Source organism: Coniophora puteana (genome assembly GCF_000271625.1).
Source record: "Coniophora puteana RWD-64-598 SS2 unplaced genomic scaffold CONPUscaffold_10, whole genome shotgun sequence".
NCBI classification, from domain to species: Eukaryota; Fungi; Basidiomycota; class Agaricomycetes; order Boletales; family Coniophoraceae; genus Coniophora; species Coniophora puteana.
In genome coordinates, this window is record NW_006913062.1 from 1,560,929 (window position 1) to 1,587,732 (window position 26,804).

General features: G+C 54.6%; 11 protein-coding genes across 11 annotated transcripts; 6 read left to right on the forward strand and 5 right to left on the reverse strand.

Annotated features, from left to right (window-relative positions):
• Window positions 1-155: 155 nt before the first annotated feature.
• CONPUDRAFT_108584 (general substrate transporter) lies at window positions 156-2,609 on the forward strand. The gene is made up of 13 exons (XM_007773426.1): window positions 156-215; window positions 288-454; window positions 526-650; window positions 703-798; window positions 857-866; window positions 939-1,004; window positions 1,057-1,283; window positions 1,353-1,513; window positions 1,595-1,750; window positions 1,811-1,845; window positions 1,930-2,055; window positions 2,141-2,263; window positions 2,330-2,609. The coding sequence occupies exons 1-13, from the start codon at window positions 195-197 to the stop codon at window positions 2,451-2,453; spliced, it is 1,437 nt and encodes a 478-aa protein (XP_007771616.1). The 5' UTR covers window positions 156-194; the 3' UTR covers window positions 2,454-2,609.
• Window positions 2,610-3,755: 1,146 nt separating this feature from the next.
• Window positions 3,756-7,493, reverse strand: CONPUDRAFT_167588 (uncharacterized protein). The gene is made up of 4 exons (XM_007773427.1): window positions 7,270-7,493; window positions 6,416-7,211; window positions 5,077-6,363; window positions 3,756-5,026 (listed from the first exon to the last, which is right to left on the reverse strand). Exons 1-4 carry the CDS (start codon window positions 7,424-7,426, stop codon window positions 3,895-3,897), a joined length of 3,372 nt encoding a protein of 1,123 aa, XP_007771617.1. The 5' UTR covers window positions 7,427-7,493; the 3' UTR covers window positions 3,756-3,894.
• Window positions 7,494-7,719: 226 nt separating this feature from the next.
• Window positions 7,720-9,098, reverse strand: CONPUDRAFT_60642 (phosphopantothenate-cysteine ligase; the record flags this gene model as incomplete). Its single annotated transcript, XM_007772925.1, has 7 exons — window positions 7,720-7,860; window positions 7,900-8,013; window positions 8,070-8,189; window positions 8,257-8,660; window positions 8,749-8,777; window positions 8,841-8,875; window positions 8,937-9,098. 7 exons carry the CDS (start codon window positions 9,096-9,098, stop codon window positions 7,720-7,722), a joined length of 1,005 nt encoding a protein of 334 aa, XP_007771115.1.
• Window positions 9,099-9,758: 660 nt separating this feature from the next.
• CONPUDRAFT_138806 (uncharacterized protein) lies at window positions 9,759-10,393 on the forward strand. The gene has a single exon (XM_007773428.1). It carries the CDS (start codon window positions 9,779-9,781, stop codon window positions 10,379-10,381), a length of 603 nt encoding a protein of 200 aa, XP_007771618.1. The 5' UTR covers window positions 9,759-9,778; the 3' UTR covers window positions 10,382-10,393.
• Window positions 10,394-10,653: 260 nt separating this feature from the next.
• Window positions 10,654-11,338, forward strand: CONPUDRAFT_167590 (uncharacterized protein). Its single transcript, XM_007773429.1, has one exon. It carries the CDS (start codon window positions 10,696-10,698, stop codon window positions 11,188-11,190), a length of 495 nt encoding a protein of 164 aa, XP_007771619.1. The 5' UTR covers window positions 10,654-10,695; the 3' UTR covers window positions 11,191-11,338.
• Window positions 11,339-11,593: 255 nt separating this feature from the next.
• CONPUDRAFT_145776 (uncharacterized protein) lies at window positions 11,594-13,437 on the forward strand (the record flags this gene model as incomplete). Its single annotated transcript, XM_007773430.1, has 1 exon — window positions 11,594-13,437. One exon carries the CDS (start codon window positions 11,594-11,596, stop codon window positions 13,259-13,261), a length of 1,668 nt encoding a protein of 555 aa, XP_007771620.1. The 3' UTR covers window positions 13,262-13,437.
• Window positions 13,438-13,556: 119 nt separating this feature from the next.
• On the reverse strand, window positions 13,557-17,409 carry CONPUDRAFT_167592 (uncharacterized protein; the record flags this gene model as incomplete). The annotated part of the gene is made up of 3 exons (XM_007773431.1): window positions 17,218-17,409; window positions 15,660-17,152; window positions 13,557-14,808 (listed from the first exon to the last, which is right to left on the reverse strand). The coding sequence occupies exons 2-3, from the start codon at window positions 16,679-16,681 to the stop codon at window positions 13,557-13,559; spliced, it is 2,274 nt and encodes a 757-aa protein (XP_007771621.1). The 5' UTR covers window positions 16,682-17,152; window positions 17,218-17,409.
• Window positions 17,410-17,877: 468 nt separating this feature from the next.
• CONPUDRAFT_167593 (uncharacterized protein) lies at window positions 17,878-19,556 on the reverse strand (the record flags this gene model as incomplete). Its single annotated transcript, XM_007773432.1, has 2 exons — window positions 17,878-19,269; window positions 19,341-19,556. The coding sequence occupies 2 exons, from the start codon at window positions 19,554-19,556 to the stop codon at window positions 17,878-17,880; spliced, it is 1,608 nt and encodes a 535-aa protein (XP_007771622.1).
• Window positions 19,557-19,772: 216 nt separating this feature from the next.
• On the forward strand, window positions 19,773-22,359 carry CONPUDRAFT_167594 (uncharacterized protein). The gene is made up of 2 exons (XM_007773433.1): window positions 19,773-19,813; window positions 19,868-22,359. The coding sequence occupies exon 2, from the start codon at window positions 19,915-19,917 to the stop codon at window positions 21,628-21,630; it is 1,716 nt and encodes a 571-aa protein (XP_007771623.1). The 5' UTR covers window positions 19,773-19,813; window positions 19,868-19,914; the 3' UTR covers window positions 21,631-22,359.
• Window positions 22,360-23,033: 674 nt separating this feature from the next.
• On the reverse strand, window positions 23,034-24,399 carry CONPUDRAFT_167595 (uncharacterized protein; the record flags this gene model as incomplete). Its single annotated transcript, XM_007773434.1, has 4 exons — window positions 23,034-23,243; window positions 23,296-23,974; window positions 24,024-24,286; window positions 24,338-24,399. 4 exons carry the CDS (start codon window positions 24,397-24,399, stop codon window positions 23,153-23,155), a joined length of 1,095 nt encoding a protein of 364 aa, XP_007771624.1. The 3' UTR covers window positions 23,034-23,152.
• An 878-nt stretch (window positions 24,400-25,277) lies between these two features.
• On the forward strand, window positions 25,278-26,773 carry CONPUDRAFT_156594 (uncharacterized protein; the record flags this gene model as incomplete). The annotated part of the gene is made up of 8 exons (XM_007773435.1): window positions 25,278-25,373; window positions 25,426-25,759; window positions 25,836-25,883; window positions 25,964-26,058; window positions 26,119-26,250; window positions 26,313-26,412; window positions 26,504-26,576; window positions 26,638-26,773. The coding sequence occupies 8 exons, from the start codon at window positions 25,278-25,280 to the stop codon at window positions 26,771-26,773; spliced, it is 1,014 nt and encodes a 337-aa protein (XP_007771625.1).
• Window positions 26,774-26,804: the final 31 nt, after the last annotated feature.

Genomic DNA, 26,804 nt, shown 5'->3' on the forward strand with positions numbered 1-26,804 from the left:
CCGTCGACGGCACAAGCTGCGACAAAGACCGCTTTAGCTCGGGCTCGGGCTCCCCCGAGCCAAACGCGCCCTACGCGAACCTCACCGCGCTCGCGCAGGCGGCCGCGACGCTCAGCAAGCAGACGCCCACCGGGGCGCTCCGGTCGCACTGGCGCGCGTTCCTGTGGTGCCTGTTCTTCTGCATCGGGCCTATCATGTCGGGGTACGATCTCGTTGTGAGCCGCCTTCTTCTCTTATTCTAAGCTGTTCTGTCGAGTGAACACTGAGCGTGATGCGGATTTCATCAGGTAGCAGTGAGTCTCATCGGCGTACCCGCGTTCCGGCGCGACTTTGGCTACCCCGTGGGGCCGGACTACGTCGTCAGCGCACCGTGGCAGAACGGGTGGTCCGCTGCGTCCTCTATCGGAAGCATGTTTGGTGGAGTGCTGGCTGGCTACATTTCAGATCGTGCAGGGTAAGTCGCTGCTCGGCCCCCACATCATTTTTGACTCGGTGTTGCTGAGACGTCATCCATCATCGTCTCAGACGCAAAGTAGCTGCAATGACCGCTTGCCTTGTCTCTATTCTGGCGGCGCTCATCATGTTCCTGTGCCCGCCGCACAACATGGGGCTGTTTTTGTTCGGACGGCTCGTCAGTGGTGGCAGCATCAGTGCGTTCTTTCCTGCCCATGCAACAGTATGTGTATATTCAGTGTGTTGCAGTCATGCTCCTGGTAGTTTGCAACTCGTACTGCGCTGAGGTATCTCCGCTTGCACTGCGGGGTATCACGACGTCGTCGATCAACATGTGGTTAAACGGTGCGCTCTCTCTTCTACGTCCTCACGAGTATAATTACTGAGCAAACGACTTTCATAGTGGGTGAACTGTGAGATCCTCTTCCGATATCTGCCCCGCGTACACTGATCATTGACCACCCTCCTGTATGACCACACTATAGCATTGGTAGGGGCGTCATGAGCATCTACGGTACACGACTGGACGTGTACTCTTACCGCATCCCTTTGTACGCTTCCCTCCATATATATCCAGCCGTGTTCCTAACCATGACGCTCCAGCGCCATCCAGTGGATCTATCCCGTCCTCATGTTGCTTATACTCCCCTTCGCACCTGAGTCACCCTGGTACCTCGTGCGCAAGGACAAAGCCGAAGTCGCAGAGGACACGGTGCACCGATTGGGTAGCACGAGCGTCGACGCCAAGATCCAAGTGCAACAGATCAAGGAGACGATCGCGCTCGAGGAGGCGCACAGCAAGAGCTCGACGTATGCGGAGCTGTTCAGGCGTGCGTCGTGCTTTTCTTCCTGCCGACGTTTCAACGGCCTCTGGCGCTGACGCATAACTTGCTTTACAGGCGACAATTTCCGGCGGACAATGATCACAAGCGTCATCTTCGTCCTCCCGCAGATCGTCGGCGTGCCACTTGTACTCTCGTACGGCACGTACTTCTTCGAGCTCGCCGGGTTCGTGGCAACGAAGGCATTCGACCTTAGCATCGGCATCACTGCTCTTGGCGTGCGTATACTTCCTTCCCTACTTCTGTTGCTCTCGCCGTCCAATATACCGCTGACCGCTAAGCTAACGTACTTCCAATAGATCTTCGGCAACTTCGTCACGTTCTACACAGTGAACCACCTCGGCCGACGGACGCTCTTCAACTGGGGCACCTACGGCTGCGCAGTCATATGTCTCCTCATTGGCTTCCTGACGATCCCCAAGACGCAAAGCGCACGTTGGGCCGTCGCTGTCTTTGTAAGCTCGCCCTGCCGTCTCTTCCCTAAGCCATCTCATACTGATTTATATTTGGTATAGACTGTACTCTGGAACTTCGTGTACCAGTGCGGCGTGTACGTTCCCATTCCTATCAGACGATCAGTCGGTCTACTCTCAGGGTGCTAACCCACGTTTCTTGTTTCTATGCAAATTTAAAGTGGCCCAATCGGATACGTCATCCTCGCCGAAGTCCCCTCCGCGAAGCTCCGCACAAAGACAATCGGCATGGCCAACGTCTCCCAGGCCCTCGCCGGTCTGCTCTCGGGCATCATCACGCCCTACCTGTACGTCTTTTCCGCGTTTGTCTGGATCAGTCTCCTGCGCCAGTCGCTCGAACAACAAGAACCACCGCTCACCCTATTTACTCAGGATCAATCCAGACGAGGGCAACCTCGGCGGATATGCTGGCTTCTTCTACGGCGGGCTCACTGTCTTCGCGTCCGTCTGGGTTTGGTGGTTTATTGTGGAGACAAAAGGGAGGACGACCGACGAGTGGGTGTTTCTCTCTCTCTTCTGTTTTGAGATTCACAGACCGGAGAGCTAACGTTCGATTCGCAGGGTCGACATTCTCTTCGAGCGCAGCGTGCCCGCGTGGCGCTCGGCGTCGTACAACTGCTACGAGGGGCACGAGGAGAGCGGTGCTCAACCTGCCGCTTCCCAAGAGGAGCGGGAGAAGCATTAGCATCACTGTTCACAGGCCAGACATCAGACATAACGAAAAAGGAAAGGCCAAGACAAGAAAATCCATTGGTTTGTGGTATACAGTAACTATCTCGACATACATGCTCTTCATACTGGTATCATTTGTATTGAACCGGATTGCATGCCGTTCATTGACCCAAAAATCAAGAATTTACCAGGTGGGATGCAAGAAAATCCGACATTAAGAATCTAGATAATGTCTCGACGACGTGGTGACTAGACGAAACCATACATGTCAGCCTCGTCAAGCAACCAAGCCCTTCCCCTGCCACTCGCGTTCGGCCCACTCATAGTGCCGGCGAAGACACCCTCAGAACCGGCTTCAGCTTCAGCTTCAAGTCCAGAGAAGCCATCGAACGAGTTCTCAAAACTAACGCCAGCCTCCAAAGAGAATCCAGACTCGGACGCGGAGATAGAGACAGCAGCCACAGCGCTACCGACAGAGCCAGGACCAGAACCATACGCTTTGAGAGGCGATCCAGATGCAAAAGTCTCGGGCTCCATGTCCCGCGCGCGGCGGTGTCTGCGCGGGGTAGTACGCTGAGATACGGGTACAGCGGCAGCACGCGACCTGGAGGGAGAGCTGTACGTTGCGTATGGCGCATGCATTGTGCGTTTGTGCCTGAGCTTTGGGCTGGTAGTAGTATTGGTAGTCGTCCGATGGCGAACCTGAGGTGAAGCGGGGTGCGCGCCGATGTCTGCGCCATCATAAGTGATCAAAGAAGCAGCCGCAGTCGTTTTCCTCGGAGACGGTAAGTCGGAGTTAGGCTTAGATTTCTCCAGCGTACCCTTGGCCTGCGCGACCAGCGCCGGCTCTACGTTCGCCGCAGAGCTCCTACGCGTGCCATCTCGAGTCACTTTAGCCTCTCCCGCCCACCGAAGCCGTCGCCGCCTCTTTAGAGTCAGCAAATCATCCGGAGAGATGTACGAGCGCAAAGCAAAGGCTCCAGGAGGGATGCGCCCGAGTAGCTGAGATAAGACCGGGGAATGTGACGAGCCAGTCTTTGAGATCGTTCCAGCCCGGGCAGAACGAGCCTTGCCAGGCGATAGTGTGGATGACGAGCGTCGTGAAGAGAGCGAAGAGACTAAGTATGTGCGATGGCGTGTTGGGGAGGGCGACGTGTTGAGCATGGTGGATGGTGGTCGTATGCAAGTGCCAAAAGCGCGATCGGACTGAACTCGAACTGTATGCCAACGCGTCGCGGTGGCGCGTGTTCGCGCGTCGATTTAAATATCATAAACCAAGACAATCGAAAGATGAACGATATTTCTACAGAGCTGTGATTGAGCAGGGTATCTATATCAACGCCTAACTATCTACACTTCACCACCTCTCTACCCACTATCATAGTCCTTGAATCCAACCCTTACCAGCACTCGCTTCATAAACATTCCTAAGATCCAGCATGCACTCCAGCCATTCACCGCACACCCCCAACGCGCGCCCAAAACATCTCCTCCCGCAGACGCACGACCTCGCGCCACGTCCGCTCCTCCCACGTCGCGTCCGTCGTGAATCCCGAGTCGGGCGGCACCTCCTTCTCCGCCTCTACCTCCGTCTTCACCTCGGGTTTGCTCTCGTCCTCTGGCTTGACAGCCACCTCGGCCACATTCCCACTCGTAGCGCCCGGAACAGGAGCGAATGTAAGCTCGGACTCGGCTTCGGATGGAGTGGCGGGCATCTCGACGTCTTCTGCGGCGGGCTCGACAGCTCTGTCCACATCAATCTTGTCTGCTCCCTTGTCTTCATGGGCCTGAGCTACTTCGTCGGCTTCCAACTCGCCAACCTCTGTGTCCTCCGACTCCTCCACCACAGCCTCCACCTCCTTCTCTCCAGCCACCGGAGTGGCCTCGGGTTCAGGCGCGGCGACCAGCGCACCAGGCGGTGTAGGCGCAGGCCGCCTCGCAGCCGCCCTCCTCGAAACCGGAGGCGGAGCTGCTGCACCCTGAGGTGCCGGCGCTGGAATCGCATTCTCTTCACCCCCGTTCGCAAGCCCTGTAGGATTAGGTGCAGGCGAATCAGCGCGCGACGGCGGAAGCGGCACCGCACCGGGCGAGGGCATAGCGCCCGCGTCGAGCGAGCGCATGTGCGCTGCGTTCGTCGCTGCAGACAAGTCCAGCGACTTGCGCACGGCTGGAGACGCCGAGGCGAAGCTGCTTTGATCGGCCCCGGGGGTAGCGGGAGGCGTGGCGAGTGAAGAGTTGTCGGCGAGAGCCTGCTGCGCGGGGACATCGTCTGTGTCCGGGGGCGTGACGAAGCCGTCATTGTTGTCCCTGTCTTCAGATGCTGCCAGTGTCTCTGTCGATGTCTCCTTCTCTTCCTGTTTCGCCTCGTCTTCTTTCACCGCCATCTCTTCGTGCTCGTGCTCATGATGCCCGTGCTCATGCCCCGCATCAAACAGCGTCTCCTCCTGAACATGCCCATGCTCGTGCTCCTCATGCTCTGCAGGTTCCCCACCGTTATCCTTCTCCCCACCCTCATCCATCTTCTTTTCCCCCATAGCCTCCAAATCATCCGGCACACTCGGCACCGGCTTCCGATCCGTATTCCTCCTCGGCAACGGCGGTGGCTTCGGCGGTGGCACCCCCGCCCCGCCGCGAACTCATGCGGCACATCGGGATGCGATGGCGGCGGCGGCGGCAGCCCCTTCCCCTCCCTCCCCAGCCCATCCTTCACCAGCTCCACACCACCGCTCTCCCCGCTCGCCCGCGCACTATGATCCGCACTCACATCCCGCGATCCCCACCTGCTCCCGGCCCTGCCCTTCCCGCGCTCCTGCAGCGCCTCACCCAGCGCGCTCGCCATACCCCACAGCCCCCTCCTCCTCGGCGGCACAGGCGGCGCCTTCTCCCCTCCCGCACCGTTCTGCGCCGCAGCACCCACACTACCAGCCGCCATCGTCGAAGGATGCGACGGCGGCGGAGCAATCTGTTTCCCAGGCGACCCCCCACCAAATCCAAAGCTGATCCCCTTCTGACTATCCCTATCCCTTCCAGGCGTGCTCGGGCGTGTCGGCGGCGAGCCGGGCACGACCACCGGCGCATGCTGCGTCTGCGCATGCGGCGGGAGCGACACCGGCTCCTCCCACACGTGCTCGACGATCCCGCTCCGCACGAACGCCCAGAGCGAACACGTGCTTCTCATCCGTGTCAGGCAGTAGTTGGACGCGCAGAGCGGGTACGGTGTCGCCTGTTGCGGCTGTTGCTGTTGCTGCACACCGGGGGTGCGCGCTGGCGACACTGTGCTTAGCTGCCTGATGCTCTGGGCCGAGGACGACGCGCGCCTGGGGGACGCGGGCGGATGCAGGTGCGCGGGGTGCGATGGCGGAGGGGAGGATGCGGAGAACGGCGTCGATGCCAGCGCCGCGATGGACGAGCTTTGCGTGTTGAGCCGGAAAATGAAAATCTGTTCCGGCACCGACACCGGGATAGCCTCAGTGGCTGTGGGCGAGGAAGACGTCTCCTCAGCGACGAGATTGCTGTTAGAGTTGGTGCTCGTCAGCCCTCTCAGCCACGCGGCTGAGTTGGACGACAAGTTGCGCGTGAGGGTCAGCGAAGTCAGGGGATTCTGACTGCTCCTCCGCTCCTGCGGCCTATCTTTGCCATCGCTGCCGAGCGCTAAGCCCGGCGGAGTCGGCGGTGGGAGGATAGAGGTGCCACAAAGAGCGCAGGAAAGCGTCACATTCGCTGGCAGAGGGTTGTTCTCCGCATAAGAATGCGAGGGATGTGAAGGGGGCGAGGGGAGCGCGATGTGCGGATAAACTTCTTGCAGAAGCGAGAAAAGGGGAATGGGCTCGATAGAGAGCATGCCTGTGTGAATGGCTGCAAGGACAGAGCGTCGGGTAAGCCAGTTGAGCGAAGGGGCGAGGTCGAGGCGAAGTGTGGGTTCCCTAGAGATCGGTGTTAAACGACAAGCTAAAGTCGAGAGAAAGTACAACATACGAGTCTTCAGTGAGCAACCGCGCGGGGAACGGCAAACTCAAGAGCGACGACATAGCCGGCGGATGCGCGTTGCCCGACGCCCTCAGCGACCTCAGATGCCCGACGAACGACAAAAAGTCCGTGAACGGCTGATGCGTGTTCATCAGCCTCAGCTGCCTCTCCAGCACCATCCCGTCTTCTCCAGGCCCCCGATCGACCCATTTGCCCTTGCCCATCCGTATCCTCGCGCGCTCGGCCTCGGTCCGTGCGTTCTCCCGATCGGCCATGAGATCCTGCATCGCCGTCTGCATCGCGCGCACGGCCTCCTCGGCCGTCCTGAGCGCCTCCTCCGCGTCGCCCGCCTTGCGCTCGCTCTGGGCCGCGGCAAAGCGCGCCTCGGCGACCATGGTGTTTGCCTGGTCGAACAAGCTCGCGCTCAGATCGTCGAGGTCCTTCTCGATGTCATGCTTTGCGCTCTCAGCCTGCCCGCGCTGGGCGGCCTCGAGCGTCGCGCGTTCCATGAGGCGGTTGAGCTCGGCGGTGACGTGCTCGCGCTCGACGAGCAGGCCGGTATTGAGCGCGGCGAGGTGCTGGGTGCGTTCGAGCTCGAGCTCGGAGACCTGTAAGGTAGCGTTGCGCAGGGAGGCGGAGGAGACGTGCATCTGGTCCTCGAGATCGGAGACGCGGTCATAGGAGGAGACGAGCTTGGAGTTGAGCTGGGTGACTTGCGTGAAGAGGTCGGTGACCTGGGAGCGGAGGGAGATGATTACTTGGGCTTGGGCATCTGAGGCGTCGTCGTCTTTCTCGTGATCTGATGCTGCAGCGAAAGTGAGTACTAGTATGCGTCGGGCTGTTCGAGGCGCGTATATACTCACCATGTTCGGTGGTCCCATTCTCCCCTTTCCCTACACCATTGACATGAGGATGATCGAGGGTATCCTCAGCGACACCGCTCTCGTGCGTGTCTCCATTCAACTTCTGCAAGTCGTCCGGAGGTTGTGTTTGACCGTCCACTTCAACGACGGAAGCCATAGCCAGTTATAGGTTATCGTGTGTGCACCAGAATGAGCGTCGAAGTAGCGCCCTTGAGGTGTCTGTAAACCTTGTACCACTCTGGGAGTCCTGCGGGTCAACAAGGATCAGTGGCTGTTGAAGTCGGTGAATAGGGAACGTGTCATCACGTCAAACATTCCTCCCATCAAAGGGGTTCCTTTCACCCAAACATGGAAAAATGCCCCCTATGTCTTCAACACTTCCCCAACACCTCCACGGTCAGAATCCAGATACTATGACATGTGTACACCATTTAGTAATACGATATCTCGTCATGACTTTACAACACCCTTCTCAATCCACTTCTGATGCCGCCACATTAGCTCCCTGATAATCTCTTCCTCAATCTCCGTATGCGCAGTCGGACTGGTCTCTATCCACGTCTCCGTATATTCTGCACCACCCTTCTTCCCCTCTCCATCGACCTGTTTCCCACCTGTTGATGGCTCAACAAGAACGACCCGGTACTTGCGGTGGTGCAGGTCGTTCCCGATCACGACCTGGTGGCCGTACCGCTCGAGCGCCTGCCGCGCTTTGGGTATCAGTAGATTAAGGTCCGTTTCGAGCTGGGAGGTTTCATATGCATGAGTTGCATGAAGGGTGAGGAAAGGTAAGAACGTACCTTGAACGACACGATGTATCCCTCCCGTGCCCACTCTTCTACCATCGGCTTGAGCACCTTCGGCACCTGGTCCATCTCGATATGCAAGCTCCCTTTACCCGACTGGATCTTATGCTCCGACTATGCGTTCAGAAAACACCATAATCAGCTCGGAGTAGAGATACAAACACATCGCAGCTATACTCACCATCTTCTGCCTCGGCAAAAAGAAGTCGCTAACAGCTGCAGCGAGATAATACATCCCCCTCCGGCCCAGCACACCCATCTCCTGACTGATCGCCCGCAGCAGCCACAGATAATCGTTCACCGTCACGAACGTGAGCGTGTGCAGGAGTCCCTGAGCGTGCACGTCCTTGTACGCCGATAGAACAGACAGCAGCTCCGCGTGCGACTCGGGCTGGATCCGTATCTGCGCGCCGGCGCTTGCCGTTGCGGAAGAAGTGGGCGGCTCGATCTCGAGAAAGTCGAGGAACGGGTTCGTCGAGTGCGAGTAGTGCCGGCTGAACGGCTGCAGACTGAACTGGCGGTGCATGAAGATGACGGCGTAGCCGGACTTGAGGAAGTACTCTGCGGATGTCGCACCTCGCGTCCCTGTTGTACGCATCGTTACCGTGCGTGCGCCCCGATGGTGAGCATGTGGTGTGGCCGATGTTGAGTGACGCGAGGAGAAAACACGCACCGGCACTGAAGTTGTCCAAGAACCGCACGCTGTTACGTCCTCGATCAGCCTCCCCGTTCTTCCTCCAGCTGGTCAAGATGCACGACGCTCACACGTTCAACTCGAGCGGGACAGTCGTCCCACCGCTCTACCGGTCAGCTGCATCGTCAGCCAAATCACGCACAGGATCAAGCAAGAATGGAGCGCACCGTCACAAGCACAACGTTCCTCCCGCTCGCTGCGTGCCGCTTGATGAACCCACTAACGTTCTCGACATCCAGCTGCAACGAAGTAGGTGGGGGTTGCGTCGCGAAGTAGCTCTCCGCAGAGAAGACGGTAGTTCCGTCGACCAAGGGCGGCGCTGTAGCCATGTTTGAAGTCTATGACGATGACGGTCGTGGGGCGTGATGTCTGAAACTTGAAGCTGGGTAAGTTTCAGCGCCAGCGATGAGGTTCCAAGCATAGGGTAGGGGCAAGCTCAAGTGAGCACGGGCAGGACCTGACACATTCGATGCGACTGGCTTACCTGGACCTGATCCTTGTTTCTTTCCTCACGACCACGTAGACCGGAACAAGTTCACCGGAGAGACGGATCGAAAGTTGCTATCGGCAATGCGCGGCGAGCCCAAACCGTTGGATTAACAGCGGGGCACTATGTGAGAAAGAGTCCAGCGCGATCCTGCGATCCTGCGAAACATGGGCACCTAATGACCACTTGTTGTTCTGGCGCAGTTCAAACGCGGCTTACCGTCGTGGCGAGAATAGAGTGCGTATAGCGTCAAAAAGAGATTGGAGAGAGAGAAATCGGTAACACGACGTTGCCCCGGAGCACCGCGTCGGGCCCTCTTCCGGATTCCGCTACAATACGCTTCCCACGCCTCGCCCACGTTTCCGCCAGGTGTCCGCAACGCTTCTTCAAGGTCTCCCTTGAAGTCAATCACAGACAAGCTCATTTTACAGCTTGCTGGTAAGTATACAACGATATCTAGCTACATTAATCATACTCACTTGGTAAGGATTACACAGGATCGGTTCTGATATCGATGCTGAAATGGCCTCCAAACGCTCAAGTCCACAAGCAAGTCCACCTCCCAGAATCCATATCCATTCTCTAGCCAACGAACTCCTTGCGTCCATATTCGCATTTTGCGCTGAGGAATTCCTTACAACTGACAGCAACATCGATGTCTACCCATTCCTCTCTGGAACCCATAGATCAAAGCCGCCCCACGCATGTTTGCCAGAGTGTCGCCAATGGACCAGAGTACTGCATGTCTGCCGCCGCTGGCGTGACGTAGCCCTACCCAATCCAGCTCTGTGGGTATCTCCCAACTTCTCTGTCGACCAAAATTACACGCGCAAGATGCTCGATCTCTCCAAAAGTTCGCTTCTCGCACTGCGGCTTAAGTCTATTGACTTTGGTCGATGGAAAGTCTTGGAAGATTATAGTTGGTTTTCACGGTGCCGCGAACTGCGCCTACAACTGGGTGGGTATGCACGACCTGATCCCTTGATGAGTCAGATGACAATCAAGCCAGCCTCTTCCCTCGAAATTCTCTCCATACAGCTCGACACTCCCAACCAAGGATTCGCGATACCGATGCATTGGACGGAGACAGCATTGAAACTAAAAACGCTAGCTCTTAAGGGATGAACAACATTTCTTCCGCCTTACACCCTTATTTCTGGAGCACTACAATGCAGCGATGTCATTGAGGGACCCGCTATCAATCACTAGAGACTTAAGCGCATGTGTAACACTCCCAAACTTCCGCAGCCTCTCCGTGGCATGCACACTGCTCTCCGTTAACGTGGTAGCTTCCCTCGCGCCATCTCTTCCGCTTCCGTGTTATGACTCCGAGAGTCCTGAATGCGATGATAACCATACTGCCGGATATACCTCCGATGACCCTATGCTTAGCATGGAGATCCTGCGTCGCGGTTATCTGTCCACAGCCCTCGTACTCGATGTTCTCCGCGCTATCCCGCTGGAGGCCATCACCTTCCTCAGCATCTACGATCTCAACCTTCATTCCGATCAGTGGAAGGAACTATGACCCACGGTGCCCACTTTACGCGTTCTTCGCGGCAGGAGGCGTGTACCTCACCATGCGGCCTCTCATTCTCTCCATCACCCCCACCGTGCCGCTTGACGCTTCCCCGGCTTCATCGGAACTTGAGCTTGAAAGCCATTTGCTGCTCCCCAACCTTGAAGAGCTGCAAATCCACCACACTCGCGACTTTCGCCCGTCCGAGAACGAAGTCTCCCGGTATACGCAGCTACGCGAGTGCCTCAGGCAACGAGACGCCGCTGGCACGCGCTTGCGTCTGCTGAAGGTCGAGGAAGGGACGTCTAACTTCCACATGAACACGGAGCAAAACGTTGAGGAGATGGGGCGAGATCGCTCAGTGGATGAGGTTGTTTGGATTTGGCCATATAAGAAGGAGCCCGTGTCCGCGTAGAGCTTCGTAGCTTCGTCGAAGGCCAAATTTGGCGGTGGGAAGCGAACATTTAACACTTATAAGAGCATGGTATGTGGAGCTCGGACTTCGAGCAGTAATTGTGTAGTGTAGCGGATGGGATATGTAAATGCCTGAAACCATCATCGACGAGTCAGCACAGCAGCATACGGAGCGACAACTGAGAGGTGTTTCGTGCGGAGTATCCTAATCAGAAAAGCTCGCGGAGTCAGCGGAGTTGAAATATGGACGGGGCAAGTGTAATCGACTACCAGCTGAGACAGCCTCATCTCGTACTGTTTCTTTCAAGGAAGGGTCGTCTCCGAGGTATTCAGAAACCTTTCATTCCACCTTATACACCTCCGATCCTGACGTGAGCTTCAGGCAGCTCAGCAAACCCTATACTATGTCCTCCCCGGGAGAGACAGACCCAAACTTGCAGAACGGAAGCCCACCCATCCTAAGTCTACCCAACGAGCTTTTTTCAGACATTTTCGTTCAGTGCATTGGACCCGTCATCCCGCTCTATACTGGTCCAGACGTGTGGCCTTTACTCACGCATCGCAAACCGAGCTGGCGCATAAACGACATATCTGAATCGCCCGACTTCATTACGCCCCGTCTGCAGAAGTGGGTTAGCCTCATGCTCGTTTGTCGGCGCTGGTACCGCATTCTGATCCAGACACGTGTAATATGGAGGTCTCCGGTGTTCGATCAGGAGCATCTTGCCCTGATGATGATATCGCATTCGAACGAGGTTCCACTCCTTGTTCGCAACGACCTACGCAAAGAACAGCCCTGGTTCAACGAGTTCTTGGGTCCTCAACAAGGGCTTTCTCGCTGTAGAGAGCTGATTCTTAACATCTCCCTCGATAAAGAACTGGAATTACGCAATCTCGCTGCATGCTTATCTACTTCTGCACCTCAGTTGGAGGTATTGAGCTTGCGCGCCGCCTATGGTTCCAGGCACCCCAATGCTACACGCCTTCCGGAAGCGCTTCTGCAAGGTGCAACCGAGCTGAGAACGTTAGCTCTTGCAAACTACAGTATACAGACCTTTCACCACCTACCTTTTCGCAACCTTGCGGTGCTGGTGCTCTACGAAGAGGGTGGACTGCGCTGTACAATCTCTGAGGTTGCAACGCTGTTGAGGCAGACACCGCGCCTTCGAACACTGGTTCTGTGGAGCTTTGACCGAAGGCACAGCACAGGCGCGCCCCTGACTCTTCCTTCAAGCTCTATTGTAACCCTACCTGCCTTGTCTAAAGCGTCCATCTCCGGTGATCTAACCCAAGTCGTGAACATGTTGTGGCATCTCTCCTTTCCTTCCAGCGCCACTCTCGAACTGTATGCTCCCTGTCCACAATCCAGCGATAGCATCTCGCAACTACAATCCTTACTTCGGAGACATTACGATGGGACAAAGCTACTTCAGACAACCAACACAGGAATCGAGACTGCGGAGGCACGTTGCGTAGATTCTGAGCTACTAAGTGCCTCGGTGGACTGGACCATCGATACTCTGACCGTTAGAGGCTTCGCAACATCTGATATGCATTTAGATGCAAGGGACGATCCGGATCCTCTCATCTCTGTAACACTTGAAGAAGCCCCATTAATACCCTTAAACCTCATTCCGGACGTTCTTCGCACATTAGATGCCAAGACACTGACTACACTCCACATGGCCGAATGGCCGCCTGCGCCTTTCTTTGCGACAGAGGATTTCGGAACAAGGCTTTGGTCGGCCGTACCCAACGTACAGCACCTTGGTATCAAACTCCCCTATGAATCGGACGACCTCATTCGTTCCCTCACTTCCGATCCAACGATGACGCCATCGTGCCGACTTCCTTTGCTCAAGGAATGGCATATACGCGGCACCTCGTACGGTGGTTTATCTCGCCCACATTTGCGTGTGACGCTACGTGACTGCCTGCGATCGCGAGCGTACAGCGGCTTTCGACTACGTCTTCTACGATTCGACAAATGCGGGAAATCGGTGGGCCGATATGCCGAGGAGATAATCCAAGACGACTCTGTTGATGAAGTGACTTGGGAGACGTCTGCTTAAGGGGCATGGCCTGGCGGGGGGAAACTGTGGCCGGTGGTTGACATGAAGATGCAGGTTAGACGAGGGAGGCTGCGTATAGTATCAGAAAATATGTAGAGCATTGTACGCCGCGTCTTCATGATGGTCGCATCCCAACTCTTTGTACGCATACCTCGGATTGAGCAAATTATCAGCAGCATTGTTAAACGACTTGTTGACAGATGACACTATATAGGACGCTTGAGAACGGCAAACGAAGCGATCCTCGCAGTCCATCGAAAATAGTACAACACTCAATAAGCTGTAATAATCTAGCTTAAGTTGCGTCTTCGTAGCTATGAGTAGCATCAAAAGCAGTCAAAAACCGACTGAAGTCGTCCATTGATAATCCTCTTGGTAGAGGCATTGCTATGACCCTTTCATAGGTTAGCCTCACCTTCTCCACTATTCCGACATCGGGCGGCCACGTCGCACCGAATTCGTTGGCTTCCCTCTCCACAACACGGAGCGGGAACACACATGCCATGAGCGCCATCGGGAAAGATTCCGGAAGTGGGTCACCCGAGGGCAGAGACGCGCAGGGGTTGAACAGAGCCCTGAGCTTGGGGAAGGAGAACAGCTGCGCGAGGATCAGAATCAAAACAACGGGATCCCCCACGCGCGAGTCGGAGAGAGACAGTGCCTCCACTTTTTTGCTCCTGACTCCACCAGCAGGTGCGGCGGAGGGAATGTCGATGAGCTGTGATGCATCGATTGGCAGCGCAATGGACCGCAGCTGCAAACAGTTGCGGACAAGCGAGTACAGACCATCGATGGTGACGCTCGGTTTGCCCCAGCCGGCGACTTCATTCAGCGCGATCTCATCGAGGTTGGGCCAAGCGCGGGACAGCTCCTCGATATCGCCATCTGTGAGCACGAATGGGCTCTTCACCTCGACCTTGAGCGTGCGGAGGGAGGCATGCCGCAAGAGAGGGCGGATTGTGTCGAGTGTCACGGGAGGTCCCAAGTCCGTCATGTTGCGGATGTACAGGGAAGCGCTCGAGCGTGCGCAATGCATGCGGAACATAACACTGACCATGTCGCCGCCACGAGACGTGCCTACGAGGCGGAAAAACTTTGTAATGGCCTCGAGGGAGGGGGAAGCACATGTTTCAACAGAGAACGAGCTCGGGAAGTTTCGAAGTCGATGGGATAAGGCGATTGCGTCGAGGACGTCCTCGACGATGATATTCAAAATACACAGGGTGCGAAAGTCATAGATCGCTGGGCTACTAATGGTATGTAGTGAGTCGCTGGGGGAAGCGACTTTGACAGGCGACGAATCGAGAGTGAGCGTGTCCAGAGATCGCAGACGGCTGAGGTTTGCCATCGCAGTTTTGTCTAGCATCGGACAAAACAGATTCGTGAGGCTCCGCAAGCGAGGTATGGTGTCTGAGATAACTTTGACTGCCCAAGAAGGAGACTTATGGCCGCCAGGTCTCCACTTGATCTCTACCTTTGTGAGATCGGGACACGCATCTGGGAGGGAAGCGATGAACGATCGCGCTGCTGTAGCTTCCTGGGAGAAGCTAGGTGAGAGGATCAGATCGAGTCCCTCCATACGGGGCCCGAGCAAGAGGCGATGATATGGGACAAGAGGACGTCCCTTGGTCTCGCGGAGGACAAGGTGAACAAGTCGCGGGAAGGCACTCCCTAAATGAGTGGGGCGCGAAGCAAGTAGCTTAAGGATGGCATGCACGGTTGAATCAAAATCCGGGATGATGATACGGCGTAGGCGAGAAGAGGAGTTATGGAATCTGGCCCACTCAGTCGGAGTCAAGGGTTTGATGTCGACCTGCGTGGTTCAATGGGTTTGCACCATAAAACATCTACTAGAAGATGAAATGACATACTTAACATTTCTCTTCCCTTCAGTGCGCACCAATGCATGCTCCGGCAGAGAAGATAACAGGCAAGAAAGATCGAAACATAGCTCCCAGAGAACATCGAGAGCAGGATTGTTGAATGCCCTGCATGTTCGAGCGAGGAGCGCCAGAGTTTGCCCATCAAGCTGTAAGAGGTAAAAATGAAAGATGTGGTAGAGTATTTCAGGCAAGTTGAGTGCAGCGTGCATCATGAACGAGAAGGTGATGGTTGAAAGCAAACCGTATGCGTATATCGCTTTGCGTGTTTGACAGGTGGCGTGTGCGCTCCGGCATGTTGCGGGTACTATGTGAACTCTAACACAAGCATTTCTCGTTGGATAGCATAAAATCGAATACATTGATGCTATTAATTGCTCAGCATGCGCTCCTGTCAAGCTGTGGGCTCATTAAACTTTTGCGGCGAGAGATCATGGGCTTGCAACCCATACGCGGCGGACGAAAATGTCAAACTACCGCTAACATATCGAGTACGCCACACAGCCAGTTATACATACGAGGCCAAATTCCCAAAAAGACTCGTCAAAAGCCCCATCGGACCTGTGGTCCTAGTCATTTCCACAACATCATCGTACGTCTTCCGAACTCTCTCCATGACATCATCCGAAGGCGGCCACGTCTCCCCAAATGCCCCTCCCTCCTCCATCGCCCGAAGCTCCTTCAAACAACTCATCGTAGCCCAGGGAGCCGAAAGTGGCAACCTCTCCGCAGTTGATGACGACGCATGACAATCAAAATGCAGTATGAACGATGACGAGAAAAGCTGCGAAAGTACCACCACGAGCACGGCCGGGTCCCCAATGACGCAATCTGCCAAGTTTAGCAGCTTCACGCGGCCATTCCTTACACCGTCTGCCGGCGTGGAGGAGGGCAGGACGACAAGCTGCGATGCGTCGAGCGACATACCAATATGTTCCAGACGGCGGCAGTTGCGCACGAGCGCATACAGGCCCTCAACTGTCACAGCAGGGTCCCCCCAGCCGGTGTTCTGGTTCAGTGAAAGATGCTCGAGGTTCGGCCACGCGAGAGACATCTTGTCGACGTCTGCATCTGTGAGCGCGCACGGACTCCCGACATTGATCTGGAGAGTGCTCAATTTCTCGAACCGCAGGAGAGGGGCGATTGTACTAATGGTGATTGGAGGTCCGAGTTCCTCTATTTCGCGCACGTGCTTGACGACAGCAGATGACTTGGTGCAGTGGTGCTCAACGGCAATCTGCTCCATGTCAGGGGGACTGTTCTCGCCGACAAGACGGAGGAACCACTCCATGTGCTTGAGTTCGGGCGATATAGAAGCTTGGACGGTGATTGACAAGGAAGGGTAATTCTGAAGCTGATGCAAGAAGACGATCCCGCAAACAATGTGCTCCAGTGTCATAGAAATGCCCTGCAAGTGGCGAAAGATGTAGGGGGGATTTCTGCTCATCATATGCATGCCCTCGGCAATGGAATCGAAAAAGACGGGTGAGGAATGTAGATCAAGGACTTTGAGAAACGGCAGCTTGCTGAGGGAAATCATAGCTTCTGTGTTCAGAGCCGGACAGCGAAGGAGCTGAAGGCTTCTTAGGTGAGGGATCGCCTCCGAAAGTGCCTTTACAAGTTGGGCGGGAACAGGATCCTGGACACCTAGCTCCCACGAGACGTCTAAGTATCCGAGATCTCGACAGGTCTTCGGGAGAGAAGTGATGAGAGATGGAGTTTTCAAGTCGCTGTCGGAGGGTTCATGTGAGAGTTTCAAGCGGAGATCTAGTAAACGTGGTCCTAGTAAGACGCAATAATCGAGGGAGAGGCGTCTGTCTTTAGGTTCGCTGATGAGAAGATGTGTGATCCTTGGGAAAGCGTGGGGTCCTAAGCGCGTGGGTCGAGCAAGTAGGAGCTTGAGGATAGAACTCGTTGTCGCTCCACCCTCTTGGACACCAAGTTGGAGAATGCGACTTGAGTAACTGTGAAAAATCTCCCATTCGTTTGACGTCAGGGTTTTGATATCAACCTGGGATGACCCAGTGGTTTGAGTAAGTCTCGCGTTACGAACGAGAGCGATAGATGAACACGTACAATATTGCCATTGTTATCACGCACCAACGCGCGTTTCGGTAAGGCATGGGTCAGGGCTGAAATATTACGACAGATCTCCCAGATGAGATCCAGCGTGGGATCCTTGAATGCCCGGCAGGTCCGAGCCAACACTACTAGGGTACGCTTGTCGACCTCGCAGCTGAAGATCTCGAGCAGAACGTCAGACACAGCGAGAGCGCGATGCATTATGAGAGGGTTATGAGGGTTATCAACAAGGCGTACGAGCGCCAGTTGGCGAAGTTGATTATGGGTCCATCGATGTCCCGCACAAATTTGGAACAACGCCAGATGTGTTGACTCGTGCAAAGAGGCGTGGGAAAGCACTATTGCAACCATGACAAGCCGGTAATTGTGTCACCTTTTACGGTTTACTAATTTGCCATCTTCTGTTGTGATCTCTTGCGAGTATGCGCTGTAAAATTCTATCGAATCAACGTCAACATCTGTGGATGAGCTTCTGTAGCAATGTCACCATACACACAGCTCTTAACCGTATACTATGCTGTTCTCAAGGCAATACAAACAATGACGGCTACGGTAGGCAGAACAAGTTGTGGGACATTACACACTCTGAAATTATCGTATCATGTCTACTGAACTAATATGTAAGAAGCTTTGCAGAAAGTGACTGAGACCAGTTCACCGTCGTATCTCCCTCTCACAGATCTCCCTCAGCGTCTCCATCACCTCTTCACCAGGAGGCCACTTCCGCCAAAACGCCTTGTCATCTCTCTCCATCTCCCTTATCTCTCGAATACACGCTGCGACCGACGTCTCATGGCGTATGACTTCCAAGGGGTGGACCGGAAACTTCTCCACACGAGGAGCAAACGACTTCGCCGTGAACAAGCATGCCAGAAGTAGCGATAGAGTCACCGGGTCCCCGATGCGCGAGTCGGACACCGGCAACGTGGGCACGATGTCGTTAGCGTATCCGTCGGCCGGATATTCCCGTGGCAAACCGTACAACTTCGACGCATCCAGCGAGAGCCCAATGTATGCGAGGTCGCAGTTACGAATGAGGATCTCGAGTCCCGTAACGGATAAAATGCCTTCGCCCCAGAGATTCTTCTCGTTGAGTCTGATATCCACCAGGTTCGGCCACGCGAGCGACAAGTCTTCGATATCTGCATCGCTAAGAGAGATAGGGATCGTAACCTCGATGTCAAGCGACCTGAGCGAGCTGAATTGTCGCAGAGGGGTAAATGTATGGATAGTGATAGAAGGGCCATGGTGACGGTGAATGCGCCCCATAGGCCAAAAGGAGTCCATGGAAGCTCTTTCGTATACGACTTCGACATTGTGTACATTGAGATTGTTGCGTGGAATATCGCAGAAGAAAGATTCAAGGGCCGGAAGGGATGGCGAAGTGTGGACGTGGGCGGCGAATGAACCCGGGAGGCGTTCTAGTAGTTGAAAGAAGGACGTCATTTTAGCCAGGTCCCAAAGGGTGACCCCTAAGAACTCAAGGTTTGCAAACTCGTAGACGTCGTTTGCGCCTTGAGCGAGGTCAGTCACCGATTCTTCGAGGACAAGATATTGCAACGAGGCCAGCTGACTGACTTGCGTCATACCGTATGTATTGAGCATCGGACAGATAAGTTCCTCGAGAGATTTTAGCTGAGGCGCTGTTTCAGAGATCACATCAACCGCCCAGTCGGCAGCATGATAAATCTTCCATATGACCTGCAGATGCCTGATATTGGGACACACCTCCGGGAGAGACGCGATGATAGCCTTCGTCACGTCGTCGTTTACAGATGGATTCCAGCCAAGCGTGTATTCGAGATCGATGATGTGTGGGCCTAACAAGAAGCGATACTCTGGAAAGCGAAGACTTCCCTTCTCGTCTACGACAAGAAGGCGGCGGAGCTTCGGAAACATAAAGCCCATGTCAGGGGGAGGCGATGCCAGTAAGTGGAGTATAAAGTTCCTTGTAGGATGGACCTCTGAGATAGCAACGTCTTTCACGCGGGAAGAGTAACTATAGAGCCTTGACCACTCGTTCGGTGCCAGAGGCCTAACGCCAACCTTCAAGCAATAGGTCAGCATGAAAGCATTAGAGCTTTCGGTCCGAGCAAGAGAGAGTTTGACGCACGTACAACTTCTTTCTTGCTATTCCGCTCGAGCACGCTCTCTGGAAGCGAGCGGATAAGACGAGGTAGTTGGTATATATACGCCCACAGCGCATCGAGAGCGGGTTCCTTGAACGACCGACAGGTCCGTGCCAGAGCAGCTAGAGATCGGTAGTCGACCCCTTCAATTGTGTCTTCCCCGGTTTGTAACCACGAGAATATTTCTGATAGTACTTCTACCATGCTGAGAACGCGATGCATTGCAGGGCCAATACAGCGTTGACACTCTTGAGGTTGTCGCTTGGGTTGTCGCCAAGTTGTCGCTCACAAAATATGCACTAATTGCACCTGATATCGCGCTGGTGGCGTGGGACAAAGTTATCGGAGTCTCCCGATGCCGGAGTTCGGCGGCTTCCTTGGGCCACGGGCCCGGAGCTTACCTGACTCACGTACGCACGCGCTTGAGATCCCTGCTCGGAGTATAACTCGCCGTTTACATTGTACGATGCCCTTGTTTCAGTACATTTCGAGCCTCCAACTGACGCGAACTCAAGATACGTAGGTGTTGTCGGAGATCAAACTTGACCGTTCGGACTGTTTCATGTCCTGTGCTACCACATCGCAAGATCTGGCACCGATCCCACCGATCCTGCTCCTCCCTGACGAGATTCTTTCAGATATCTTCCTCTTATGTTGTAGGACATGTCTTCATCTGCACGCAGATGCAGACGCATGGCCGCTCCACGCCAGGCCGAGCTGGCACACGCACAACCACTCCTGCACCAGCCGCTGCTGGGACTGGCTAACATGCAGCGCGATGCTTGTATGTCGTCGCTGGCGTGATGTTCTAATCGGTACCAAAACACTCTGGGCCTGCCCTTCCTTCGATCACGAACACATGTCGGATATCAAGAGACACGAGATGTTCTCCGTCTGCGGTGACGCTCCGCTCATCATACGGCACATACTCACCGGAACCGACACTAGCATGTGGCTCGCTGACTTTTTAGGACCTCAAGGCGGTGTATCTCGCTGTCGAGAGCTCATGATTGAGATATGCAAGAGCCCAAAGGCCAACATGCAAGATCTCTTTAACGTATGGCCCGAGTCGGCGCCGTTCCTTGAGGTGCTTTCTCTGAGCACCGACTGCTTCGGGCATACCCGGTCACCATGTCTTCCATTGACGCTTTTGAGAAGCGCTCCTCGCCTCCGTACGCTGTTTCTCGACAATTGCGCACTCGATCATGAGACCTGGCGTGCATTTCCCCTCCATAGTCTAACGACCCTGGCAATTTGCGATATCTGCAAAGATGGCCTCAGTCCCACGACCGCTGACGTTCTCGCGCTTCTGCAGCAGACATCGCAACTGCAGACTCTTGTGCTGTGGTGCCTTGATGGTGACGCAGAGGTTAATCCCCTTCAATATCCGGATATCATTGCTTCCATCCCCGAGATATCCCGAATCTCTCTTTGTGGCTCTGGCTTACAACCGCTTGAAATTATGCAGCGCATCATCATCCCTGTGTATGCAGTCCTCGAGCTGAAGTTTTACTACATAAGGTCCGAAGATAACGTTCCTTCCCGCCTCGCTGATGTTTTGCGGGCTCATTGGAAGGTGTCGACCCTCCTTCAAGACCCCATAGCCATCGTCGATGCCCCAGACAACTTCGACGCCCCTCCGAGTCTGCGCAGTGCCTCAGTGACATGCTCTGAAGATCGAATCAGCATCATGGGTTACGTCCATCCCACAATCTCCCCACAGCGCGACTCAACCGGGCCTCATGATCCCCTAGTACACATAGAGCTCAACGACACGCGGTTCAATCCTGTCCCCTCCATCCCCTCCCTCCTCCGTGCCCTGCGTGCCTATACAATCACATCCCTGCATCTTACCGAGCTCAGCCTGATTGGCGCTCTAGAATGGCAGGAGCTCTGGTTCATCATACCCGCAGTACGCGTTCTCCATGTCACCAAGCTTTCACCCGCTGTAGTTTCGCCCTTTATCCTCACGCTCACTCCCCATCCTACTATCGCTCAGCAGTGTCTACTCCACGCCCTCCAAGAACTACGCCTCCACGAGGCTAGCTTCAGCGGAGTCGGAGATACACCGCCTTTCGCGCAGCTGCGCGCATGTCTCAAGGCGCGATCGGATCGCGGGAGCCCTTTGCGTGTTCTCGAGCTCAAGCAGTGCACAGTTATCACGGAGGACGACGTCAGAGCGCTGAGTGGAGATGGGTCCGTTGGGCGAATTGCCAGCGATTGGGACTTAGACGAATTGCTGCCAGTCGAAGACGCGGACGACACGGAGTCAACTTGAATGTGGAGGCCGAACCAGCCTTTGAACGTCTCTCAGGTTGGGTAGGCTCTGGCAATCCACGAATATCCACACTCAATACATCTACTAATTTGATACACGTCATAGCCTCGATCGTCAGACAACAAGGATCAGCCGACTTCGTAGAAACACCCTAGTACATATCAAGCGCACGGGGAGATATTCAGCTCGCGGCGCCTGATGCATTGATGGCACGCTCATGCGAGACCGAGGGTGAAGCCGCGCATATCTACAATTATATCGTGTCAACGTAACCTGGATATCCCACCAATGATAAGCTCCCTGACTTTCGGAGTTACCCTCATCGCTCTTACAAGATTTTTGACCATCCCATATCTAACCTGTTTACACATGGATGAGCGTAGCAACTTCAACAAAAAGGCCATCTCCAGTTGAAATACCCAATTGCAAGCTCTGAAAATCCGATGAATTTCTTCAAGCTGTGCTGCCAAGTAGTATGCAGGCCGAGTACGCCGCCCGCTAGCATCCCGAGACGCGCAGCGAATGCAATGCGCGCTCAAACCGCACGATCTCGTTACGTCCGCACACCCCGACAGCGGTCCGATTCCCGGACGCCAGCATTGTATGACTCGACGTCGCAGTCCAACGAAGGCGAGAAGCAAAAGAAGGGATGGTGTCCCGCGCACCCATATATTCACGTCACAGCTACGCATACCAACATATGTCACCAGACATTCCCAAACAAATCGACCCTCCCTCTTTCGAGAATATGGTCGCCGTATCTGACCGGTGATACGTGAATGGCATTGGCATCGTGATGGGACCGTAGCTCGGTGCTCATTTCCGGGTGATGTCGAGAGGTACTTTGACAGCGAAGCCTATCAGCATCGCGGAGATGTGATACATCATGATCGTCAACGGAGATGCACACGATCGCGGAGATAATTGAGCTCGAGCACTATGCGCCTATTCGAATGACAAAGACGAACACCACATCAGAAGTTGTTCACCTTGAAAGAACCTTATGATAAACTGCATGAAACCTCATGAGAAAGATTGACGTTGTCTCAGAAAAGGTGATATTCGTATGTACCTATCTACAACACAATAACACATATACTAGATGCTGATGAGGTGTATTGTACAAATGCATGATTGATTCAGTGGCGATTATAAAGACCTAAGTGCGCGTAGTCGGCTAACGATATTACTTTTGAACATAAGAAGACGAGATATAAAATTAGTCCCATCCGTAATAGCAGCGAAGAAAACCAGAAGCGATGCAAGAGAAAGACCAAAGATGCGTGTGGTGAAGGCGTGAAGGAGAAAGCGTCCGTTACTTAGGGGAGTAACTCTACAGAGAAAGCCGAAGGACAAGAGTAGACGTCGGTGCGGAGAAGCCGAATGGTATACTATTCCAGGGCGCGAAGGGGTATCGGGGTGAAAGGTAGCACAGCATGGAATTCGGTGGCCGGAGATAGAGTAGCACACAGGTTAGGGTGCCATAGAAGTGCGCCGGGTGACATCGGGTCAAGGTCCCCGATCATGCACAGAAAGTTGGCTGGTACCAAGGGGACCGGCTCGTCACATACGAGGACTGAGTGCGCAGAGGACCAAGAGGTCGACCACCATTGCTGCGGGACGGATTAGATATCTGTTCTACGAGGACTAGATTCATCAACTCACCTAAATGACTGGGTACTAGGCTTGCAATGCATGCGGTAGGAGTTGAAAGCAGCCGAAGTTCTGAGGGTGTCGTCCGAGAGACTGCCAGGAACCACGCCCATATGAGCATGAGCACGATGAGCATCGTTCGACGGAGGAACGCCATAAGAAGGAACGGAGGGCGCCTCCCACGAGTTAAAGACAAACGGAGCAGCAAAGGGATTCAGCCCAGCGTCCGGAGTACCGGCGTAGCTTGGCATGGTGTTATGCCGGAAGAGATGCGGCCTAGCGCCATAGCCCTGTACGAACTGTGCGTTTACGGGGATATTCGAGTAGACCTGGCCTTGAAGACACTGCCGCGCTTCCTGAGCGCTCGCTACGCTGACGTATTCGACAAAGGCAGCAGTGCATCCAGGGTGGGCACCCATAGTAGAGCCGTCAAGCATCCGTACGTCGCGAATCGGGCCGAAAGGGTACAGGAGAGGTTGCAGATCGGAGGTCTGGGAGAACATGATAGAAGGCAGATTGGTGACCAAAAGCATCGCAGTGGGCAGCGGAGAAATCTTGAGACTAGAATGAGACTGATCGTAAAAGGGTTCGGCAGGCTGAATAGAGCACTCCAGCGTTTCAGGCTCAGAGGGGAATCCAGACGAAGAAGATGAAGAAAGCATCATGGCACGATCAGCGCCATCCAAGAACCCTGGAAGATGTAAGCCCGAGGACGAAGCTAGAAAGAGTCACAAACATACCCTGAGATCGCTGCACGACGGCCCAAGAAACATCCAAGATATGGCCTCTGTTAGTAAGGGCTGAGTAAGTCATTGTCTTGGTAGCGAAGAAATGAACCACTTGCTTTAGCTGCATTCTTGACAAAGACGTCATAGCCAGCCTAGCCTCTTCGTGGGTTGACATAACCACAAAGCCCCGTCGACGAGATGCGTTGTCCACTGTTGCAAGGATGACTGCATGCATGACCGTACCGTATCTACCGAACAAGGACGAAAACTCGGACCTACAGGAGACCCTGAGTACGTAGTTCAATCGTCGGGGAAGGGGAACTCACTTGTTCAGGTCGAACGGGATACCCAACACGTAGAGGTTACGACGCATATCTGATCCAGGCATGCCTTGGGCTCGGCTGTCTTTCGTTGGCCGGGCGACTGATCTCGCGCTACACAAAAGGATAAGTTAGGGCTCTTTAGATAGAAGGCGAGGTTTACTTACGGTGATTGGGGTAGTTCTCTCGCGGGAGTAGGTGCTTTGCTGGGGTCAAGTCAGAAAACGCGCGACGATTAAGATGACTGCACTTGCCTGTGTACATGCTTGTTGCTAGTCTCGGTGGAGACAGCGAAGGAGATACGACTTGGCTTATCCGAATTAGGGACGTCTTGTGGACCATATTCAGGAGACGGGAGGACATAGACTGAAGCGAGACTCACCTATCATCTTCTTGAGAATGGAAGTAACACCCCGTCCCTCACCAACTCTATCAACTCTGACGGCAAACGTGTTTTGCTGCATAGCGAATCGACGATACGAAAGATACGCGCTGAAAGCGAAATAGATGTAATGGAGGCTCTGAGGGATGTGCTCGGAATCCGCTTGGGTAACGAGCAGGGCTGAGGAAAGGGGAGGTGGGCGGGGAGGAGACAAGAGAGGTCGGTGATAACCGTCACCTCTCCTGCTCCGCTTTATGTACCCGGCGGCGCGTTTGACGTCACGTGTGGTTACTTTTCGCCTCGGACGTAATACATGCCAACGGCTGCGCTCCTTTAGCTTTATTCTTTGTCTCGGGCATCGTTGGTCAATAGGCAGGTGAAGACCCCTAACGTCCTCGGAAGAAGCAAAACTGATTGAGCCTGACATCATGCATTCCAGACCACCCAGGGGACTTCGAACTCTCTCGTTGACGTTGACATTTCGCTGCTTGGCGGGTGCACTACACGCTGCTCTCCCGAACACAAAGCGCGGAATCGTACATACCACAAAGCTTCTCAGTCAGAATGCCGCAGTCGATCACTCTCTGCACTGCGCTGTCGGCAAGTGCGCGCCGGGCCCTTCGGATAGCCGGGTATGAAACCACGGACGACCTCGCGAACGTCCACGCGGAAGATCTCGCACGAGGCAAGCCAGCCACTCTTTCGATGAAAGGAACATACCTCTGAAATTCTGGTCATTTCCGCGGGCTATCTATTCTCTGGCGCAGAGCTCGGCCTACCTGTATCTGAATGCGACGGCATCTTGGAAGCCACGCAGCGCACCAAGCGTGACATTGTGCCCTCAAGCCAGCCTGCATCGCAGTTGATGGGCGCCGAATACCGCTTCCCCTGTCCGAAGTACGCGTTTATGGACAGGTTACTTCCAGGGGGTCTTTCTCCCGGGCAGATCGTGGAAATCTCCGGGCCTCCTGGAACGATGAAAGACTCAGTAGGGCTCGAGTATGTACGGAGCGCCCTCACCTTCGGCAAAGAGGTTATCATAATTGGTAAATGCTCTCCTCAGCTTGCATTCCATACTTTGCTCATTTCTCTACGAATGGTGATCCCGTTGACCCACAAAAGATTTGCAAAATATGATCACCGCAGGCATACTGCGGAACCTGTTTCAAAGTTAGTGCTCTAGGGAAGGTGCCCGTTCATACAACATGACTCATGTTCGGGCCTCTTTCTTTTGGGTACTCCGGGACCAGTTGGATACAATGCCCTCATACGGTATCTGCACATAGGGAGCCTTCCCGAGCTCATGGTATTTTTGCGTAATCTGCCGTCTTACGTTGGCACAAACGTGAGCCTCTTATCAAAATAGCGACGTTAATTTTTGTCGGCTCACACACGCCGTCACTAGACTGCCCTTCTCATGATTAGTTCCGTCCACTTTCCGTTTCAGCACCACACTCAATTACGGGGCCCAAAACGCGGGGCACTTCTCAAAGTCATCAAACACGCCCTTCTTCCCGCCTGCACTCGCGGTCTCGCTGTAAGCTGCTCCCCTACTCCACGATGTCCAGGCCAACGTTGCTAGCTCTTGAGATTACCTAGGTCATCACGACGTCTCAGATGTCTACCAAGATGCTTGATCAGAACGGAAGGCTGGCGAACTTTGAGACAGGCGTCAAGAGTGTTTTGGTTCCCCAGCTCGGTAAGTCACCAGCACGTTACCGCTCCACTCAAGATCTAGGCCTCGCGGTAATCTTACCCTCAATACCAAGTATCTCACCTCCCATTCGCAGATGGGGGCTACCTCCCTGCAGGATGTACCCACCGTGTAGTGCTCGTGCCGAATTCACCTCGAACCGGGCATGTGTAGCCCTCCTTTTCATCAAAGGACTGAGATACTAACGCTGCGTGGCTGATCGTCTCTCAGAGTTGCTCGTGTCCTATCTGCACCAACACTTCAGCCGGATCAGAAAGGCCCCGAGGCCGCGTACGAGATTGTGAGCCGCCGTCTTTCTCATTCATGCGAGGGTCTAGGCATCCCGCCCATTATTGCAACCAATTGACACATTCGCAGTAATATACCCTACGCCCCAT

Bases quoted from the DNA above. Each gene is read 5' to 3' on its own strand.
- CONPUDRAFT_108584 (XM_007773426.1), top strand. From the start codon at position 195: ATGTCGGGGTACGATCTCGTT. The intron at 1,846-1,929 runs GTACGTTCCCAT...GCAAATTTAAAG, and splicing joins TTCGTGTACCAGTGCGGCGT to TGGCCCAATCGGATACGTCA. The intron at 2,264-2,329 runs GTGGGTGTTTCT...TTCGATTCGCAG, and splicing joins AAAGGGAGGACGACCGACGA to GGTCGACATTCTCTTCGAGC.
- CONPUDRAFT_167588 (XM_007773427.1), bottom strand. From the start codon at position 7,426: ATGGCTTCCGTCGTTGAAGTGGACGGTCAAACACAACCTCCGGACGAC. The intron at 7,212-7,269 runs GTGAGTATATAC...CTTTCGCTGCAG, and splicing joins GAATGGGACCACCGAACATG to CATCAGATCACGAGAAAGAC. The intron at 5,027-5,076 runs GTTCGCGGCGGG...GCCGTTGCCGAG, and splicing joins CATCCCGATGTGCCGCATGA to GAGGAATACGGATCGGAAGC.
- CONPUDRAFT_138806 (XM_007773428.1), top strand. From the start codon at position 9,779: ATGGCCTCCAAACGCTCAAGTCCACAAGCAAGTCCACCTCCCAGAATC.
- CONPUDRAFT_167590 (XM_007773429.1), top strand. From the start codon at position 10,696: ATGTTCTCCGCGCTATCCCGCTGGAGGCCATCACCTTCCTCAGCATCT.
- CONPUDRAFT_167594 (XM_007773433.1), top strand. From the start codon at position 19,915: ATGTCCTGTGCTACCACATCGCAAGATCTGGCACCGATCCCACCGATC.